The 20,620-nt window shown below is 37.5% G+C and overlaps 1 protein-coding gene across 1 annotated transcript in view; it reads right to left on the reverse strand.

Moving 5' to 3' along the window:
- Positions 1 to 1,252: 1,252 nt before the first annotated feature.
- dapk1 (death-associated protein kinase 1) overlaps positions 1,253 to 20,620 on the reverse strand; it is a 61,375-nt gene continuing 42,007 nt past the window's right edge. Inside the window, exons 15-26 of the mRNA XM_083526794.1 lie at positions 19,991 to 20,089; positions 19,023 to 19,220; positions 18,309 to 18,506; positions 16,876 to 16,974; positions 12,492 to 12,569; positions 11,962 to 12,178; positions 10,719 to 10,904; positions 9,797 to 9,994; positions 8,041 to 8,179; positions 7,004 to 7,124; positions 5,430 to 5,618; positions 1,253 to 3,505 (exon numbers count right to left, since the gene is read on the reverse strand). Of these exons, the coding sequence (XP_083382920.1) occupies positions 2,240 to 3,505; positions 5,430 to 5,618; positions 7,004 to 7,124; positions 8,041 to 8,179; positions 9,797 to 9,994; positions 10,719 to 10,904; positions 11,962 to 12,178; positions 12,492 to 12,569; positions 16,876 to 16,974; positions 18,309 to 18,506; positions 19,023 to 19,220; positions 19,991 to 20,089 (2,988 nt within the window). The 3' untranslated portion in view covers positions 1,253 to 2,239. The remainder of the gene's footprint in view (positions 3,506 to 5,429; positions 5,619 to 7,003; positions 7,125 to 8,040; positions 8,180 to 9,796; positions 9,995 to 10,718; positions 10,905 to 11,961; positions 12,179 to 12,491; positions 12,570 to 16,875; positions 16,975 to 18,308; positions 18,507 to 19,022; positions 19,221 to 19,990; positions 20,090 to 20,620) is intronic.

A 20,620-nucleotide genomic window follows, 5' to 3' on the forward strand; every position in this document is an offset into this window, starting at 1 on the left:
AACCTGAGAGAAATGTCAAATAAATGTACCAAATGTAGAGTTGAATGGTTCTGGTTCTGCACTTTCTGCATAAAAATCCACATTTCTCAAAAAAATCCCAACTGCAGCCTTACTTTAAAAAAAAAGAGATTTCGCTGAAAATGGCAAGCTATGCACTTTTCTGAACATGTGAACAACATCCTCCTGCCTCACAAGCATTATCATCACAACGCGTTAGAGCGAAGAGAGGTTCAATGAATCTCAACGATTGCTTTTTCAAAACAACAACGAAGATCTGAAAAAACAAACAACAAAACAAAATAACACTTATGAAATCTGTGTTTTTTAAAGAAAAAAAATGAACACGGCCAAACTTTATCAGGTAAACAATTTATTATAAAAAAAAGAAAAAAGAAGAAAAAAAAAAAGAAAAAAAAAATGCACTACACTGCTTTAAGGAAGTATTAAGCACATGGCATTCAGAGACATGCTTTATGAATAGAATATAAATAGAAGAAACATTTTGTGCAAAGAGATGACTGTACAAAGTCTTTAATACGCGCCGGTTCACTTTCCCGCTTATGAAGCTGTGGGAGTTTTTCGAGGGAACAAGAGGGAAAGCATGAACCTCAACAACTGACTGAAAACAGAGAAAGAGAACGCTCAATATTAAGATCATACAACATAAGACTCATTCACAATATATAAAAAATGTGCTTCTAGAACAGCAAATATTCCCTTTTTTTTTTTTTCTTTCGCATGGAATCAGGGAAAGTAATGGAGATGTGATTAAAATCTACAAGATGATTGTAGATGGAGGTTCATGGAGATTCCTGGTATCCTTAATTTTCTTTGTCTCTCACACAAAGGAGCAAAAGAAAATGTTTGCGACACTAAGACAAAGTTTGCCACTGCAGTTGACTTACACAAGAAATGCATTCAGTTCCATTAAAAAAGTGAATTAAAAAATCAGTTCTATATAGTACAAGTATGATGAAGAGCTAATCCAAGCTAAAGACTCACTCAGGTGAGGGCATGTTTCTTCTAGAAGTTACTGATCTAAACGAGACTGAATATACATTGTCTTGATTTTGAAACGTTACAGAAAAACCTTTTCGATTTCAATCCATTACAGGGAAAGCATTCTTTTGGTTAAAAGATCCACTGAAAAGAGCACCATTAGCTTGCAGTTAAGTTCATGCCTGAAACAAACTGTCTGAGCTCCTCATGGATGCTGTTAACACACGGGAAATAAAGGATATATTAAAGCTGGTAACTGTAACAATATTTATTTCATGCTTTAAACCACATAAAAAAAAAGGAATCACATTAATACAGCAACCTAAGAGCAATATTTAAGTAACAATTGTTTGTATCTGACTTATGTAAAATGAAGCATTGTGATCCTCTGGGTGTTTACAATATTCAACCGGAGGATATCGCTTGTCAAATAAAATCTCAAAGCTTCCTGTTTTCCATTTGCTTTTTACGCTGTTTCAAACCCTGTCAAAAGGACCGTACCCTTTAAAATGTATCCGTGTTATCTGAGATCGTTTTAAGAGTATGAATTTGGCTACTGTTTAAGAATAGGCTAATTTAGCCCTTTATTTATTTATTTATTTCTTTGTTTATTCATGCCATTTCAATTGTCACTACAAGTGCAGTTTCAAATTGTCTGCTAAAAATGTCCACACAGGAAAATGTAAACTTGAGAGAAAAGGTGATTGTAAACTGCACCTTTTAAAACCTCAGTCTCTATCAAATTAGCAAAATGGACTGAAATACTTTTAAGCCCACATTTATGGCTAGAAGACTTTGGGCTTTTCATTCAATAAGGGGCATTAGGCATTTTTCAAAATGGCTCATTAAGAATTGGCTTTCTATCGTAAAGGCACTCAATTGTTTGAATCATTACCAAATAACAGGGCCAAGCACCTAGCTATGCAGTCTGAAGGTTATGTATAAAACCACTGCCATACTCATCTAAATGTATAAAATAATCCAAAGTCGAGAAATCCTTTCATTTTTTTCTTGATATTACAATGCTGTCCCTTAAAACATAATAAACAAACGAAAAAATCCTGACCTAAAAATGATTCTTAAAGTAGGCATCCTCACAGAAATGAAACATTCGGAAAGAATAGAGAAGAAAGATTGACATGTACAAGTATCGAGTTTCACAGATTAACGCATGATCTAAAAAATAACAACACTCCACAGGTTTAATTGCACGTCTTATTCCATGCACACAGGTGGTGCTCTAGCGTGAGATGACAGAGCTGATGGAGTTGTACGACGTTCCTCCATTGCAGACCGGGCCGCAGTGTTCTGGTGGAGTCCCTAGACTGTCCATGTTAACACGAAACACAGGTGCTGCTTTGAGCAGGAAATCGGCTGCGTCACGACGGCCGAGTTCTCGTAGCTTCGCAACCAGAACGCCAATGGTAGAGTCTGAGCGTTGACTCCAGTCATGAAGCAGTGCTGCTGTTGGGCTTGGGACAGAAAAAGGGTCAGCCGGAGGCGTTCCATTGGTGCCAGGGCTGTATTTAGCAGCTAGCTCACTAAGGCCCAGGTTCATAGCTAGAAGACACCAGTCCTTGCCAAGGGTATCAGGTGGGTCAAGCATGCGACTGAGCTTGCGTCGAGCCAAAAGGCTAACCTCAGCTACAGCAACATCCCCACCAAGAGTTCCTTGTTTGTAGACTTGTGCACAACCAAGCGCTACAATGCTGGTGAAGCTCTCTCGGTAGCCGCCCATGGTATTGGTTAATGAGTTTTCACCCCGGGATTGCGCTCTAAAGAAGTCCCTGGGCTGGTAAAGCATGACGGGTCCATGATGCTCTCGCAACTGCTGAGGACTTAGGTAATGGCGGGCAGTTAGCAAGCCTGGTAGTGTAACAGCAAGCAGCCCTTCAGCCATTCCACATAGAGTATCCAGCAAAGCATAGCATCGGATGCGTTCAGATTCCGGTCCTCTCAGCCGTACTTCCAGACCTTGACCGTGATTAACCAGCAGTACTAAAGCATCAGCTCCTCCAACTCCTACCCGGGCACCTCCGGTCCAGAGCCTCACTTCCTCTGCCTCGGCCTCCGGTCTCTGCTGTCTGCTCCAGCGACAAAGATTCACCTGAAGTTTGTGGAATAGGCCACAAGGGAAAGGTGTCAAGTGCTCGGCTGGAACTATGCGGACACCTCCATACAGCAAAGCATCCTCCACCTCCTCATCTGCTTCATCAGTCCAGGAATGCTGCAGGTCACCAGTGCGGATGAGAGCGGGCACATCCACCATACCGGGGTTAGCCAGGTCACGAGTGCATACATCCATGGCATCCAAAACTTGAAGGAGCTCATCTACATCCCCCTCCAAGACCAGAGTCTGAAGCTCTTCCTGACGATAACGGCCCCTATAATGATGTATGGCTTTGGGTGCGTCAATGGAGAGGAGTTTGCCGAGAACACTGGTGCAGAGCCAGCGGGGGTCTAAAAGAACCACGTCTTGGACAGTTTCACTCTGTATGATGTTGATCTAAGAAAAAAAAAGAAAAAAATAGTATTGGTAAAAATCACCAAACAGTGGCAGTGCTTGTTCATCTTTCTTTCTTTCTTTGGAATATTAGCGCACTGACGGATAAGCATGGAAAGCAGATGAAACGATTTAGAACCGAAGGGTAAGAGATTCAAAAGTTGTATTATACTGCCGCCTAGTGGATTTTAATTGCATTTATTCCTCACTGACTTCACAGTAACAGCATTAAAGCCTTAGGTGAAAAATTGTTCAGCAGAGCACAACATAAGAACATTCTTACATAATATGCCAGATGACTAACCCTGGCTGTTTTGATGCTGTTACACTGCTAAAACTGTGTAGGCAGTGTAACTGGAACAACAGAGGAATGGCCATTCCAATGCCTCCCACAGTTTATCCATTCACATACTCATAATTACATATAAATTAGGCATACTTATAAACATTCTTCAATGATATTTAATTAAAGTATATATATATATATATATATATATATATATATATATATATATATATATATATATATATATATATATATATATATATTTAAAGCATTATTCTTTTATTATTATTTTTTCAGGTTAGTTCCAAAGAGGTTGTTCCACATTATTACGCAAATCACAGTTTTGATGCAATATGGGGAGGAAGAAAGGTCTTTCTGAAGATGAAAAGCATAAAATAATGCAATGTCTTGCCAAAGGCATGCAAACAATTGATCTATCTCAGAAACTGAACAGAGGTCATTGAACTATCGAAAGATTTGCGAGTTATTCACAACACAGAAGAATGCGATCAGATAAAGGCTTACTAAGAAAGATTTCTGTCAGACAAATGAATAGTATTAAAAGGGTGGCTATAAAAAAAAAAGCCACTATTGAGCAGCAAAAAGATATTTGAAGCTGCTGCTGTTTCTGGATTACCAAGAAACTCTCGATCCTTTATAGGCTGGCATTTGTGCATAAAGCAGATTTGCACAGAAATACACTAATCATTTTTTATACGTTTTATTTGTTGAAGAATGCCGTGCTACACTTTTATGGTCCAAATGAATGAGTTCTGGATGGCTGGTGAATGGCCACCCTGTTCCTACAAGACTGCGACGTCAGCTAGGAGGTGGAGTGATGATTTGGGCTGGGATATTGGGAAGCGAGATGGCAGGTTCCTTTAGGATCACTGATGGTGTCAGAATGACCTCTGTGAGATATGTGGAGTTCCTAACAGATAATTTTCTGGTATAAGAAGTAGTGCCTTCCGAAATAAAATTATATTTAGGCAGGACAACGCATCATCCCACGCTGCAAAAAACACCATTGTATTTTAAGTTGCTATGGGCATAAAAAATTGAAAAAACCTTGGTGTGGCCACCATCATCCCCTGACCTCAATCCTATTGAAAACCTGTGGAGTATCCTCAAAAGGAATATCTATGAGGGTGAGCGGCAGTATTGCTCCAAACAACAACTCTGGGAGGCAATTTTGGCCTCCTCGAATGAAATACAGGCAGAAACTATCATGGACTTACAAGTTTGATTGAGTTTGAATTTGATTTCACTAATAATAAACATACATTTGCATAAAGCATCAATATTTGTCCATGGCCATGTTGATTAAATTATTACAAACTTGATAAGTATTCATTTAGGGTATTAGAACAGATAAAAATGTGCAATTAAAAAAGGTATTAAGGTAATAGAACAGATAAAAATGCGTGATTAATCGTCAGTTAACTCATAACATTTATGCGATTAATCACAATTGAATATTCAAATCGATTGAAAGTCCTTAAAATATATATATATAGCTCAAAACCATTCCCACTGACAATCAGAGGATAAATAATAACATCTTATAAAGAATATAATTATTTATTTTTGGTTAAACACATTAAAAATACACATAATACTCCCTCTTACACACATACACACCTCTCCCATGCTGTGCAGCTGTAACGCTAGCTCTCGCAGGTCCTCCTCACTGACCAGAGGGTTGATCTGGTCCTGTACATCAACCACAAACTGCTGCCATGACACGAGCTGGTTTGGTCCAGTCACTTTACGCCATGAGGGCAGAGTGGACAACAACTTCTCTGCTAGTTGAGTCATAGGTCTAGAGCTCTGAGAAAGCGAATCAGACAACACAAGTTTCACAGGGAAACATTAAACAACAGAACCTTCATGTTTCGTTTATTCCACATTTTCTAAACTGAAGAAATGATTCTTTCGGTTCCTTGCAGGTATAAGACGGTGCTCTCGAGATCAGGAAGGCAGATTAGAAACAAACGACTGCAGGTATGTGTAGGAGGTGATGAGAAAAAGTAGTGTAGGAGGAGAGGAGAGAGGGTCTCATTACAGGGAATGTGTAGGACAGACTTTGTGCTTCGGATACACACATCTGACTGTGCATGTCTGTAAGAGGAGAGGACTAGCAGACCTTGATGTTAAGAGTGGGTTGATGTTGAGTCACAAACACAAAATAAAGAAAAACTATTTGAAATAAAATGATTAACTAATTTATTATTATTATTTGCCAATACATTTAATCAAATACAATTTTATAAAAATAAAGCTACACATATGCTACACATGACATCTATGCTACACAATCATTTTAGTCTAATGTTATCTGGGATGGTCCTATTCTGCAGTCTCAATTATTATTATTATTTTATTGCATGATTAAACCAATAGCTAGTTTTAAGACCAGTAACTGACTGGAAACTCATGTGCTTAATACTGTATCTCAAACATGCAGTTATAATTAAGATTTAATGTCCATGTTGAGATCTTCAAATCGTGTGACAGCAGGCAAAAACCTGCCTGAAATCATGTAAGCTAAATTAATTCAAACAGCGACAACACACATAGTCATTCATATTTGGGTTCTTTGTCCATTATCTTTGACCCCTTATGAAACTATAAATGTTTTTGTAGTTTTAATTTGACTTGCAAAGATTGTGTGAAGTTAGGAGGTATCTTAACGAATGTGATAAGTCTGGCAGATCAGATATCAAAACACTTGCTAGCTATGTGTGAATCTTTGTCAAGTTTGTCAAAATTTGATCACACTGTCATATACAGTAGCTATGTGCAATTACCCAAGTGCTATAATCCGTTCACTTTCTAATCAGATATTGGCTCTACGGTATTAATGTATTTGTTAAATGCACTTTACTGCTTTTTTATTTGTACTTTTGCAACTTGGATGAAATATATGCAAACCCAAACATAATTTAAGAATGTCTGTGGATTTAATATATATTTATATATAATAGAAACATGTTTAAATTACTAAATGGTCTTTCCAGGCAGCCAAAGATTAATGATAATTCCCATAAGACACAGAAATAATACATGCAGTCTTCACAGTGACAGCAATTTGTTGCCACAGAAATACAAAGTAGATGCCAGAGCATTTAAACTGCAAAAATCTGAATAATTTAAAGCAGATCTAAAAAAAACCTCACACCCTCAATTACAAGAACAAAACAGAAGGCTCTTACTGAGATGATGGAGTTGCGCAGCTCTAATAGGAGGTTCCTTAGCAACTTCATGTCTTTTGAATTAGAGGCTCCAGCGTCTATTATGAAGAGCTTCTCAGCTATTTTCAGATCATTTCCAAACCTGGGACAGGTTACAAAAAAGTTCAAATCAGTATTAAGATTTTACACGATTAAGTATTGAATAATTCTTCTTCTTGCCAGACAAGACTCTAAGAATATTAGTCAACACATAACTTATTTAGCACTTTTAACAATAGGCATTGTCTGCCGAGCTTTGGAAAAACTTCTTGAGAGAACATTAGAAAGATGCCTTGAGAAGAACCATATTTAAATCCCTGTAAAACCTTTATCTTTTACTACTAGTAATAGTGTGCAAACCATTCACTTTAGCTGATCTCATGTAGCTGAATCTGAAATCTTACTGAAGAAGTATTCAGATGTTCTACTAATGTTTTTAGATTGTTAGTAATATGACAAGTGTCTTTGACTAGAATCCTGAATCCATGTCCAAGTACAGCACCCAAAATACAACCTGGCCTAGAAACAGGGCAGCGGAAGCCACACACTCACAGTATATACCTTGTCACATTCCATTTTCTTTAGTTTTAATTCATATTGTTTGTCGATCACCTGACTATTGCCTCTATTTGAATTATGAGTTTTACTTACTATCATATGGCAGACCTGCTATTCACTCACTGCTCTTGTTCAAACCAAGTGATCTGTATTATGTGTATTGTACATTGTGTATTTGTTCCCATATCTGTTCCATATTTATCTCCTCTATTATGAGGCTGTATATAGGTCATGTACTGGTGCAAGGTGTCCTTGTTGGGGTTTGTAGTAAAGCTGCATCTATGGCACTTTTAACTAGCCTCAATTGGCTTAAAGCTAAAAAAGAACTAGATAATTAAGCTATAAAAAGTAAAAAAAAAACAGGCGACTTTCCACAAATCGTAGCCATATCATGTAAGGTATAGGTGAATGTGAAGGGTATTTTGTGCATTTTAGATACCACTTCTTTTTAACAGTCTTACCTGTTACGAATCTCCTTCAGTAGAGCTCTCTCCTTGTCATAGCTGAACTCTCCACCGAATGAGCGAGGCAGATTGGCGATGTCGGCATGTGTGGCCACTAGCACCACATTCAGAGGATTTTTGATTTTCCCTCCGAATGCTAGAAACATAGCAGAAAATTATAAATAACTACCCACGTATACATACTGTACCATTCAATAAAAAAAATCTAAAATTCACGGACTAATACCGAAACTTAATGAGTTTTTTATAGCATGTAGCATAAAGAGTTCAGAGCATTATTGACTGCTGCACCCAGGGGTGCGAGATTCGAACTGCGGTAAAGCAGGGGATTACTGTATATTAAATTTTTTATTATTATTTATTATTATTTATTATAAATGTTTAATGTTGGTAATTATTGTGTAGAATAGTTCAGGACATTTGTTATATGACCTTAATTCACTTGAGGGTGTTAATACACTAAATTAATATATTTAAACATGACGAGTTTGTTCTTTCTGCGATTCTTTGTACTATTATAATTTTGAAATGTCCCTCCGCCCTATGTTACACACGGATTCAAAGAAAACAAAACAAGACATGTTTTAGATTACAAAATCCATATAATCGTCCCTTTCCTGTTTGAACATTTTGTTCAGTTCACTCTGGATAAAACTGTGTGCCAAGTGACGAACTATTACTGTGATGTAAACGCATGTGCCTTAAATTGCTTCCTTCAGCAGAGAAAGCACATAAAGAGCCTGAAAGAACTCGCATGAAATAAACGTATTTCACTGTTGGTTACAGATCGACAAATAAATGTGAGGAATTAGTTACCATTCAAGCACTCAAAATTGTATTGTTGGGAAATACAGACAGTGGAAATAAGGAAGCTATTAATGAGTAAACAGGCTATACTCTGCATTGCTAGCATTACACAGAGTAAACTTCATGATTTTTTTTACTCAAAACCAGTTCATATATCTACTTATGAACTGACCTGCCTTAAGCAAAGAGAGGCAAGATTATATATGGCATAAGTGTTCAGCTGATAGTGAGATCTACCAAACACAAATCTAAAGCTAACAATTTCTTCAATTTTTTTGGATCTAGAAATCCATTACTCACTAATATGAGTCTCCTACATGTCTTTTGATGCATTCTAGCTCTTAAAATCAAAACATAACGAAGAAAATGCTAATGTGTTTGCTTAAGGACTGAAAGTATGACTGAGGTAATGCAACAGTTAGCAGCAACAGTTAGCAGGTAGCAACAGTTGCAGATGCATGCCTACTTGACCATTTAAACATAATGTCTGAGGTATAGTTCGATAACCTTAACAAGAAAAATATACTAAATTATACTTACAGGTTTACATACTAAAATAAATGTAACACAAAATCGGTCAACAAACCACCAGAATAGGAATAAAGACATACACTTAAATGTCTTATAAAAAGTAAAAAAATATATATATTTCCTCAAGTCATGTTTGGATGATAGCAGTAAGAAGCACTGTCTCCAGATCGCACCACATACATGTTCAGCTGCACTAAATCCAGATCATATATGAAGGACATTCAATTCACTGAGCCCTTAAGCCCTGTGGATGTGAGTACAGGGCAGAGACTACGCCTATCAGGATGTAAAACAAATAAAGCAACACATTCTTTTTAATTCATCCTTCACCATACAGGCTAAAAAAAAAAAAAAACATCCTCAAAGCATGTTACTTAATTTATTATAATTCGCACACACACAAACCCAAACTTACCAATGTTGTCCTCAGGCAACGTGAGCACCTTGAGACAATTGAGCCAAAAGGTGATGTGACTTAGTTGAGTCTCGTACGGCTCCTCCAGGCTAAACAACACCAGGTGAATGGCTGTACTGTCATTGGCTGCAAAATAGTCGTATGTGCAGTAGTATACTGGGTTACCGGAGAATTCCCACATGCTGAAGTCTCCAACACCTAACACACACACACACACACACACACACACACACACACACACACACACAAATCATTTTCCTGTATTCGCAGTTTACACAATTCGTGTGCTTGACATTCTGAGAAAAGAACAGAAAATTTATTTATTGAAAGGTCTAACAGCAGGCATTGAATGTGCTCAATTAATGCTTATGGGAATGACATTTCTTTCCAAGACAAAAAAAAAAGCTTTTTTAGCTAGTATAATTTATATGAACACACAGTATAAACCCAAAAATAAATATTTAATAAAACACATTTCCTACAATAAATCATACCATCTAAATGTAATTGTGCATAGTAACATACTGTCTGTGGTCATTAAATACAGACTACAGACAGATAAAGATTATAATAATTCTATACACTCCGACAAGACAGTATGGATACTTATAACTTATTAACAGTACATGTTCATGTATACATGAATAATAGAAACAATATAGACTCCAGAAAATAGGTTTTTTAACATGCTAGCAAATAATTTCTTGGTATAATAAATTGATTTATTATGTATTTATTATTGAAATTATCTCAAATTCTTTTATATTTTCAAATATATATATTATATATATATTATATATATATATATATATATATATATTATATATATATATATATATATATATATATATATATATATATATATATATATATATATATATATATATATATAAAATGAGTAAGAAAAATGTGGACCTCTAACCATTGACGTTGGCTATGTGGATGTCAATGGCCTTGGTGGCTGTGTCATCGGATGCGTTCAGGCTGCTGTGGACAGGAGTGAAGACCTCCAACACTCCTTTGGTCAGACTGGGCTCGAACATCATACTGCGACTCCTCACACTTACATTCTCACAGCCTGGATATAGGTTGGAAATACTCACAGAGACTAAAAGGGGGTAAAAAAAAAACAAAAAAAACCCAACTTGAAAATCATTGTGAAGGTTGCAGATTAATTGCAGAATAAAATGATCCAGTTCACTGTGCAGTAATAATTTATAATCAGAAGAGGGCAGTGTGGTCATTCAAAATCCTATAACCTTCATAAATCGCATAGTTTTATTCAGCATTCCACTTCAATATATATAGTTTTAAATTATGTAGTGACTTTAGAGATTCTAATAAAAAATGCAAATCCTTGCATCAAGCCATCTGTATTATTATTTTTCTAAATCATAGCAATGGCGATTATATATATATATATATATATATATATATATATATATATATATATATATATATATATATATATATATATATATATACACACACACACACACACACACACACACACACACACACACACACACACACACACACACACACACACAAACACACACGCTTTAACAATATGAAATTCTCATCATTCACATACCATCTTTACAGAGTGACTGACAAAGCAGGTGTGCGTCACGGCACCCGAGACTGAGGCTTGCTTGATTTGAATTTGCAAAGAATGGCCATGAATGACATCAATGTGGGAAATGTTCCTCAGCCAATCCAGCTCAGGCTCAGAATGAGGTTTAAAGCAGTAGAATAATACAAACTCTTTTATCAGTGTAGGGTGAAAAAAAAAGAATGTTTTTTTTTAATGCTTCATTTCTACACTTGCATGACGAATTGGAGAACGTGTTAGTCACACTGTGCTCTGTCTAGTACTCGACACTTGAAACTTTCCACTGAACTCTACACTGTTCGACTGAACTCATCTTTCCCTGAAACTGCCATTTCCTTTTCAAAGGCTAGTAGGAACATTCTTATTAAAGAATGACCAAACCTGGAAATGTCAAATGACCAACATTAGCTTCACCAAATACAACATGCTGAAAATTCAACTTCTTAATCATGTATTAAGCATGCATAAAACTTCTTTCTTTTGTTTGACAGCCTACCAATATCAAAGCTTATTTGGGGTGATTCTCAAAAACATTCTCATGGCTTCCTACCAGCAGGTTTAGATGTAGCAGGTGAGGCCGGGTGTCTAACAGGGTTAGTGAGTCTTGGTCTCCTACGCCTAAAGAAGCTCCTCAGGATACCACACTTCAGCGATTCTAGCAGCGTGCTCTTCCCAGAGCCTGAGTGGCCAAACAGTTTCAGCTTGATCCGTGGCTGAGGTGTCTGAGTGGGTCTCAGCTGCTGGATGTAGCTGCCTTTGTGGTTGTCCTAGGGGAGCAATCAAAGAGGAAATGAAAAGAAGCCATTAGTTCACAGGGAAGCAGATTTATGTATGTAGCTTAGAGATAGTAGAAACTGTACAAGCAAAAAAAAAAAAAGTGTTGAATGATATATTATGTGTCTCAGAGCCTGAACAAGACCTGTGTTTCATTTAAAAATCTGCCTACATCATTAGACATCACAATTATTCAGTCTACATATGACACACAAAACCTGTGATCAAAATATATTTCTTAATGCAGAACCACCAAAAAGAGATTTGTATGTGTTGTATAATGACAGGATAAGAGAGACCATGCACCTTTTTCAGTCTGGCCAGCAAAAGTGCTATATGCTCTTGCTGTTCTGCAATTGCCAATTCCTCTGCTGTCTTTCCATCCTATGAAAGAAAAAAGTAGAAGAAATGAAGATGACATTTGACATGAAGAGAAAAGCTTCAGGACAGACTGATGTGAGCTGGTAAAAAAGTAAAAACCCATTAGTTTTCTGAATTACATCTCTCTTTTCTCTATTACAGAAGGTGGAAGTTTCTCTATAACAGCCTTGGCAAGAAAAAGAGGGGAAAAAAAGTGTGCTATATATAATCCTTGATATATTGCATAGGTCCGGATGAAGGATGATGGCTACTGACAAAGACAATAGAAGACCTTCGGTTTTTGTGACTAAAGACAAATTAGATTTATGGGCATGAGGACAGCTTAGGGTTGTGAAAATTCTCATGCTAATTGGAAAAACCAAGAGCACGTCTCTGTCTCTCTATCTTACACTCACTCACTCACTCACTCACTCACTCACTCACTCACTCACTCACTCACTCACTCACTCACACACTCACTCACTCACTCACACACTCACTCACACACTCACTCACACACTCACTCACACACTCACTCACACACTCACTCACACACTCACTCACACACTCACTCACTCACTCACTCACTCACACACTCACACACTCACACACTCACACACTCACACACTCACACACACTCACACACTCACACACACTCACACACTCACACACTCACTCACACACACTCACTCACACACACTCACTCACACACACTCACTCACACACACTCACTCACACACACTCACTCACACTCACTCACTCACACACACTCACTCACACACACTCACTCACACTCACTCACTCACACACACTCACTCACACACACTCACTCACTCACACTCACTCACTCACACACACACACTCACTCACACACTCACTCACACACTCACTCACACACTCACTCACACACTCACTCACACACTCACTCACTCACTCACTCACACACTCACACACTCACACACTCACACACTCACACACTCACACACACTCACACACTCACACACACTCACACACTCACACACTCACTCACACACACTCACTCACACACACTCACTCACACACACTCACTCACACACACTCACTCACACACACTCACTCACACACACTCACTCACACTCACTCACTCACACACACACACTCACTCACACTCACTCACTCACACTCACTCACTCACACACACACACTCACTCACACACTCACTCACACACACTTTAAGACCTTACAGAAAATCAGTAACCCCAAAATCCCCACACTAAACACCCTTCAATACAATTAGCCAGCACCTGAGACCACAAGCATACTGCTAAACAAACAGCTAAAAACAGATGTGGCCCTTTCTCAAAGCTGTACCATGAATAGACAGCGTTCTCCATTACGTAGCGCCCCCCAACCCCCCTGTAATTTGTAAACCACATACAAAAACCACCTAATCTGACAGGATGTCTGAGAGAAATATTTCCTATATGAACTGCTACTGCTAGCCATAGATCTTGTATAACCTATCCTGAGGATTACTAAAACTAAATTAAAGTCGTATTCATAAAGGTCAACAAATGTAATGCAAATACTAGCAGCCAAACTAAAACAAGCCAAACAGGACATGATTTCTGAGGGGATTTCCAACTCGTATATAAATACATATATACATATGTACATATATATATATATATATATATATATATATATATATATATATATATATATATATATATATATATATATATATATATATATATGCAGTAGCTGCACGTATCAGATTCAAAACACTGATGCTTGCCTACAAGGCCAAAAATGGACCCGCGCCAACTTACCTCAGTGACCTCATCACATCTCGCACTGCACCACGCTGTCTAAAATCCTCCAGCACTGCTCGACTGGTACCACCTTCTCTCAGAATAAGAGGTAAGTATACACTCTGTTCTGGCACCGAGGTGGTGGAATGAACTTCCCCTAGATGTCCGTACAGCGGAGTCCCTGACTATCTTCAAGCGATGATTGAAGACCTACCTCTTCCTGAAACACTTAAATTAGCACTTTCCAAGTTTGCCTTGTAGAATTCAAGAGTTATATTTATATTAAGTTTGTAATCTGGCATACCAGTGTAGATTTATTCATTGCTAGAGACTCAAAGCACTTTTGTACGTCGCTCTGGATAAGGGCGTCTGCTAAATGCCGCAAATGTAAACATATATTAAAATGTTTACGCCTAGTGTTAGCTTCATAGCAAATGTATACTAAAACAGGATATCTTAGCTATTTGTTTACAAATATAATACGACTTTTGAAGGTCAGGTGTCTGAACACATGTGGACAGAATGTGCTATGTTTTCTAAAATAGATCTTTGTCCTTCTAAAAGCCATGGCCATCACTATAGCACATTAGGGAGGTATTTTTCTTCATTTATGAGCTACAATGTCTCAAAGCATCTGAAGGTGCCTTCCAAGCTGAAAACTGAGGTAAGCGAGGCATAGACTCCCTTGACACAATGAGGCCAGGGTTCTCATACTAACAAAGACATACAGACTGTAAAAAAAAAAAAACACCAGGTGCAAAATGGACCAAAACCATCAACACATTTACACAAACAAAAATACCTCAGTACTATGTCAGATCCTTAGTAGAGAGAAACTGCTTGCTGGCCTGAGAGTGTAGTAGTGCCCGACTAATGACTTAATGAGGGCCAGCGAGAATTAATGATGGGAAACATCACTGTTTTGATGGTCAAAGAAATTGGATAAGTTTGATGTCTTTCATCTGTGTTGAGCAAAGATGTAATGACAGAGCCGAGATGGGCTGATAAATGATTTGTTTTGGGAATCACTAAAAGCTGCTAGAACCTGAGAGAAGGTTCTAGCAGGTTCTTTTCACATATGTACACAAATAATCTGCACATGATCGAGTGGATATATATATAATCCATTATAAATAAATTATATTTATAAAGTGCCAGAAGAAAACACAAACTGTTTAAGCTTGTCTCAGAGGAGCAGAAGTTACTGATGCTGCTTACACACACTACTGGAATCAGACACTTCACAGTCGATTACACAAATACACACCCAGCTGCCTTGACCTGTATTGATTTCATGCTTTTTTAGTCACAGAGCCATAATTCCGCTATAGACCTGCATAGAGTTAGTACTGGAGAGTGAGCAATTAGTGCTCGAAGGAGCTGAACGACATACTTAAATGTGTTCTTTTAGGGGTCATTTATACCAATGAAAAAACACACAGCAAACTCAATTTCATGAGCATAATCTTATTTTCCAAGCTTCCGCAGGGACTGGATTTCGGTTAATTGAAGGTGAAGGTTAATGCACTACAACGTTTATGGAATAATTTAATAATTGTATGTAAGAGGCCCTTAAAATACCACTTACACAGTAGATTATTTTACTCCCATCCCTAGAGATGAATATCACCATCCTTTTCCTGCCAGGTTAACTAAAAAATAGTTTGAATCCCCAACATTCTTAGTGTTTATAAAGGTTGCCAAATGGCTGTTATACAGATACACTGTTCACTCAAAAACTGATGCTCTGTCAAGGTTATAAAATATCAACACTAGATGTGCTGGTATAATTCTGTAGTATGTTAAGATAATAACAATCTCACAGAATATGCCAATCATTTGTTAAAAAAAAAAAAAAAAAAGTCTGAAAAGTATATAAAATCCACAAGCTATGCCACTGGTCTTTATTGTTCATTTCCATTTGGCACAAATAAAGAGTGTCCCTTATGTATGATGCAATGTATTGATAAGCAGTACAATATATGATTCTGGTTGCTTGTAAACTATAGTGAACGGTTGGTCTCGTTACTAATACCACCAATGCTTACTCTGTAAATCCAAACTTAAGTAGTGAGTTACTTATTACACAAGTCATTTTTCCTTAGTAGATTTTTATTTTTCCTTAAGCAATAATCTGGATGTCAGTGTTTATTTATATGAGCCATGAGTCTTTAAGACAGCTCTGATATAAAAAATGTGCTGGACAGGAGATATACTCCAGGACTAAGGTTGAGAAGCTGTGTTAAGTTTTTTTTTATTACCCCAACCCATTGTGATCAAAAACGAACTTTGCTGTGGTTTGTTGTGGGTTTGTATTACTCATATTAGTAACCGTCTCGGAGTTGCCTACGCAGAGGCGTGGTGAAAACAAAACCATTCTGTTATTTCCAACTTTAGTTTAACTTAACTTAATTTCTATACTTTACATATCTAAAATGGCATCTGCTTGTTTAATTCTTTAAAGACCTTATACCTACAGATAACTCATGTAAAAGCCTGGCTTTATGGAAAGCCACAAGCTATATTTCATGACTCACATTAGTGATTGCTTCTGTGTTCGCTCCGGCCACACAGAGATGTCGCACTACCTCCAGTCCTCCGTTACCTGCTGCGATATGGAGAGGAGTTTTCCCAAACTGTGACAAAATATAAAGTAAAGCCAGTCTTAAAATTACACCACACCACATCCAATCAATAACACATACAGATGATACAGATTAAAGCAGTCAAGTGGAATATAAAAATTCTACTGAAATGGAAATAATGGCAATAAAAAAAAACCTGAAATTTCCATTTCTGGCTCAGAAGAAATCCTGAAGCTGACAGACCATTTTTATTATAACAACAACATTTTGTTCCTGGTAAAGCTTTGAATGAGAGCCACCATCTGTCTTAAGCCTGCTGGCTAATGGAAGTTCTGTTTTTAATACACTCAGAACAAAAGAACAAAAAGTAAATTTGCTCATCAGACCATAATGCTAACAAATGGTTTTAAATCATGCATGTAGCGTTCCGACAGAAAACTACAACACAAAGGAAGGAAGCAGGGAGAGAAGCAAAATAGAGGAAGTGGGAATCTAATTGATTAGTATAACAATTGTATAAAACCTCAGGTAAGAGCAATTCCTTTGGACAAAATGTTGAATATTAGTCCATGTATTAAAGACTTTCACTGACCCTGTCAAGTTAATGCTCATATAATGCGTTTTATATGTCTGGTAAAAGCAAACATTAAGGAAACCCCTTATCATCTACACTGATGTTTTCGGGACAAGTATGAATAAAGGATGTTTCCAAAACTTTTCCTTCAAGAAAATGTGGATTAACTATATAACATATATCCCACATATGTTGCTACATGAGGAATAAATATCTGCATTTTAGACAAACAATAATCAAGCATCCCAACAAGAAAATATTAAATACATAATATATTGTGCATTCCCATGAAACAAGCAAGGTCCTGTTGTATCATAGCATCTACTTGAGCAGCTTCACCTTTACCAGTTACTATTTTCTCTCTCGCTTAAAATAAATTCTATATGGCAGTTCTTATGTTGCCTCATTAGGAGGACTTCCCCATGATGGAACACAAAGTTGCAGCTTTACCTTTGACTGTTAAAAAAACACTGACACTGGAGACTCCATATGAAAATAATAACCAAAAAAATCTCCTCACAGAAAATCACACAATATGACTTTTCATCTGCTATAAAATCCTTAGTCAGAGTTAATACACAAACAAGTGCAGTAATAATTACTGTATAATTACTAATTCTACAGGTTTTTACTAGTCAACCTACTGTTAAAAAAAGGCTTAATATATCATATAGAATCAGGTGTATAAAGTACGATTGTATCTACGTCATAACTTATTTTTTGATGAAACAGGATCAGAGAGAATGGGGTCTTTTTTTGTCACTTTGCATATGCATGGTGGTGATGTTAAACCAGCTTTCCCCTTACTCACCTTGTTTGGAATGTCCAAATTGGCTTTCGCAGCACAGAGCAGCGCCACCACTGGCAGGTTTCCATCCTTGGAAGCAATGTGCAGGGGTGTGTTTCCATGGCGATCCTGGTGGTCCACATAGCAGTGGTGGATGAGGAGGCACTTTACAACCTCGACCTGACATCTCCGGACAGCCAGGTGCAGTGCGTTGTGATTGTCCTTTAGCCCGCACACACACACACACACACACACACACACACACACACACACACACACACACACACACACACACACACACACACACACACACACACACACACACACACACACACACACACATACATTTTCATGATCTATACATGGTTCATTTTTTTAATGAAGAATCCCTGTAATCATAGGAGCCCATTTTCCTATACCATGTGATGTAATGGATCAAATGCAATTTCAACATTAGCAGAATATTTAGCTAGTCAAAAGTGCATCTATAATGTGGGGGTTTAAAATCCATATCACATATACAGAGGAGATGTGGAGAGTAAATAATTTATTATACTATAAGAGCAGAGCAATGCTGGTATATTGGAGCAGACCTATCACATAATTGCTCACATACCTAGTATCTAATAATAAGAGCTCTATTCTCTGATTTTGATATCGATCTAGACAGCACTATTTTCAACAATTGCTTATTTAGTGCGCATGCGGGCGTGTGTCGTACACACACTGTGTGCACACCTTATCAGTAGAGTCCATGTCAACCCCATGTTCCAGCAAACACTCGACAATGTCACGGAAGCCACGGGCTGAGGCAGTGAGCAGTGGACTCTCACCCTCACGGTTACGCGCATTAACATCACAGCCAACTTGACATAAGGCCCGTGCCACTGCTGAGTACCCATGCCATGCTGCACAGTGTAGAGGAGTCTCCTGCTCCTGAAGGACAAAGAGAAATAGAAGTGTTAATTGTATACACACCAGGAAAAGACCTTTAAATACTGGGAGCATTACAGAATTCTTTACCGAGGACTTTGTGCTTTAAATACACACATGAAATAAGAAATCTTGCATTCATGTTTCTGTTCAGGTCATTTTTAATATTGAATAAAAACTGCTCTTATTTGTGCACTGAAGTCAATGCTCAAAGGTATCAAAAGTTGCCAATAAACATAAAGAACAAACATGATTAGCAATGTCTGTATGCCATTGCTATGGAGCGCTAAATCAATCTGTGCTTTCTGCTGTTTGAACATTACTGGCAAGTTCATGAATCACATTTGCACCAAATTCTGCAGGAACTGTTAGTGTTAGACCAGTGTGCTTCCATGGAAAATGCTACACAAAGTGCAACATATCAGAACTAATCACACTTCCCAAAATCCAGAAGAAAGGACTCCTTTGAAAAAATCATTCCTGATAGAGATCTATTCAATAACAAGAATGTTCCTTCAGGAATGTACCTTTATGAAGAGTGTGACATGGCTGCACTCATACTTGTACTCTAATTCATTGGATCATAAAGTGTGACTACTCTACACTATAAGCACTACCTATAACATGCCCGCTAACATTTTCTCACTAAAATACAGTCTTCTACTACTTACTGTAAATTGAAGTTGCTTTGTCATTCAATTGTAAAATTATGTTGAATTACATTGTTCCTGTTTTTACAGGAAGTACTTTTCTGTTCCTCTGGTGTTACTCACCCGGTCTGTCAGGTCAGGGTTGGCGCGAATACTGCAAAGGTACTGAACTACATCCACGTTGCCGTATCGAGAGGCCACATGCAGAGCCGTCTCCCCTGACTGTGACATAAAGAAAAAGAAAACTGTAATACTCATTATATGCTGAATGGAAAGGTAATGGTTTGATATGAGCATTAGGGAATACAGCTCAGCGAGCTACTTGAGAAATACAAGACAAGCATATAATTTTAAACATCAATCATTAAATATGCATCATAATTATTCTTTATATGATCCATGAAGGCCTTAATTGCAACTTCAATGTAAATGTAATAATAATTATCGAACGGGTATTTTAATGTAAAACACGCCGATCATATATTTTGAGTCGCAATCTTTTCGTGTTTTTTATATACATACAGTACAGACCAAAAGTTTGGACACACCTTCTCATTCAAAGAGTTTTCTTTATTTTCATGACTATGAAAATTGTAGAGTCACACTGAAGGCATCAAGGGCTATTTGACCAAGAAGGAGAGTGATGGGGTGCTGCGCCAGATGACCTGGCCTCCACAGTCACCGGACCTGAACCCAATCGAGATGGTTTAGGGGTGAGCTGGACCGCAGAGTGAAGGCAAAAGGGCCAACAAG

Source organism: Silurus aristotelis, assembly GCF_946808225.1.
Source record: "Silurus aristotelis genome assembly, chromosome: 23".
Classification (NCBI taxonomy): Eukaryota; Metazoa; Chordata; class Actinopteri; order Siluriformes; family Siluridae; genus Silurus; species Silurus aristotelis.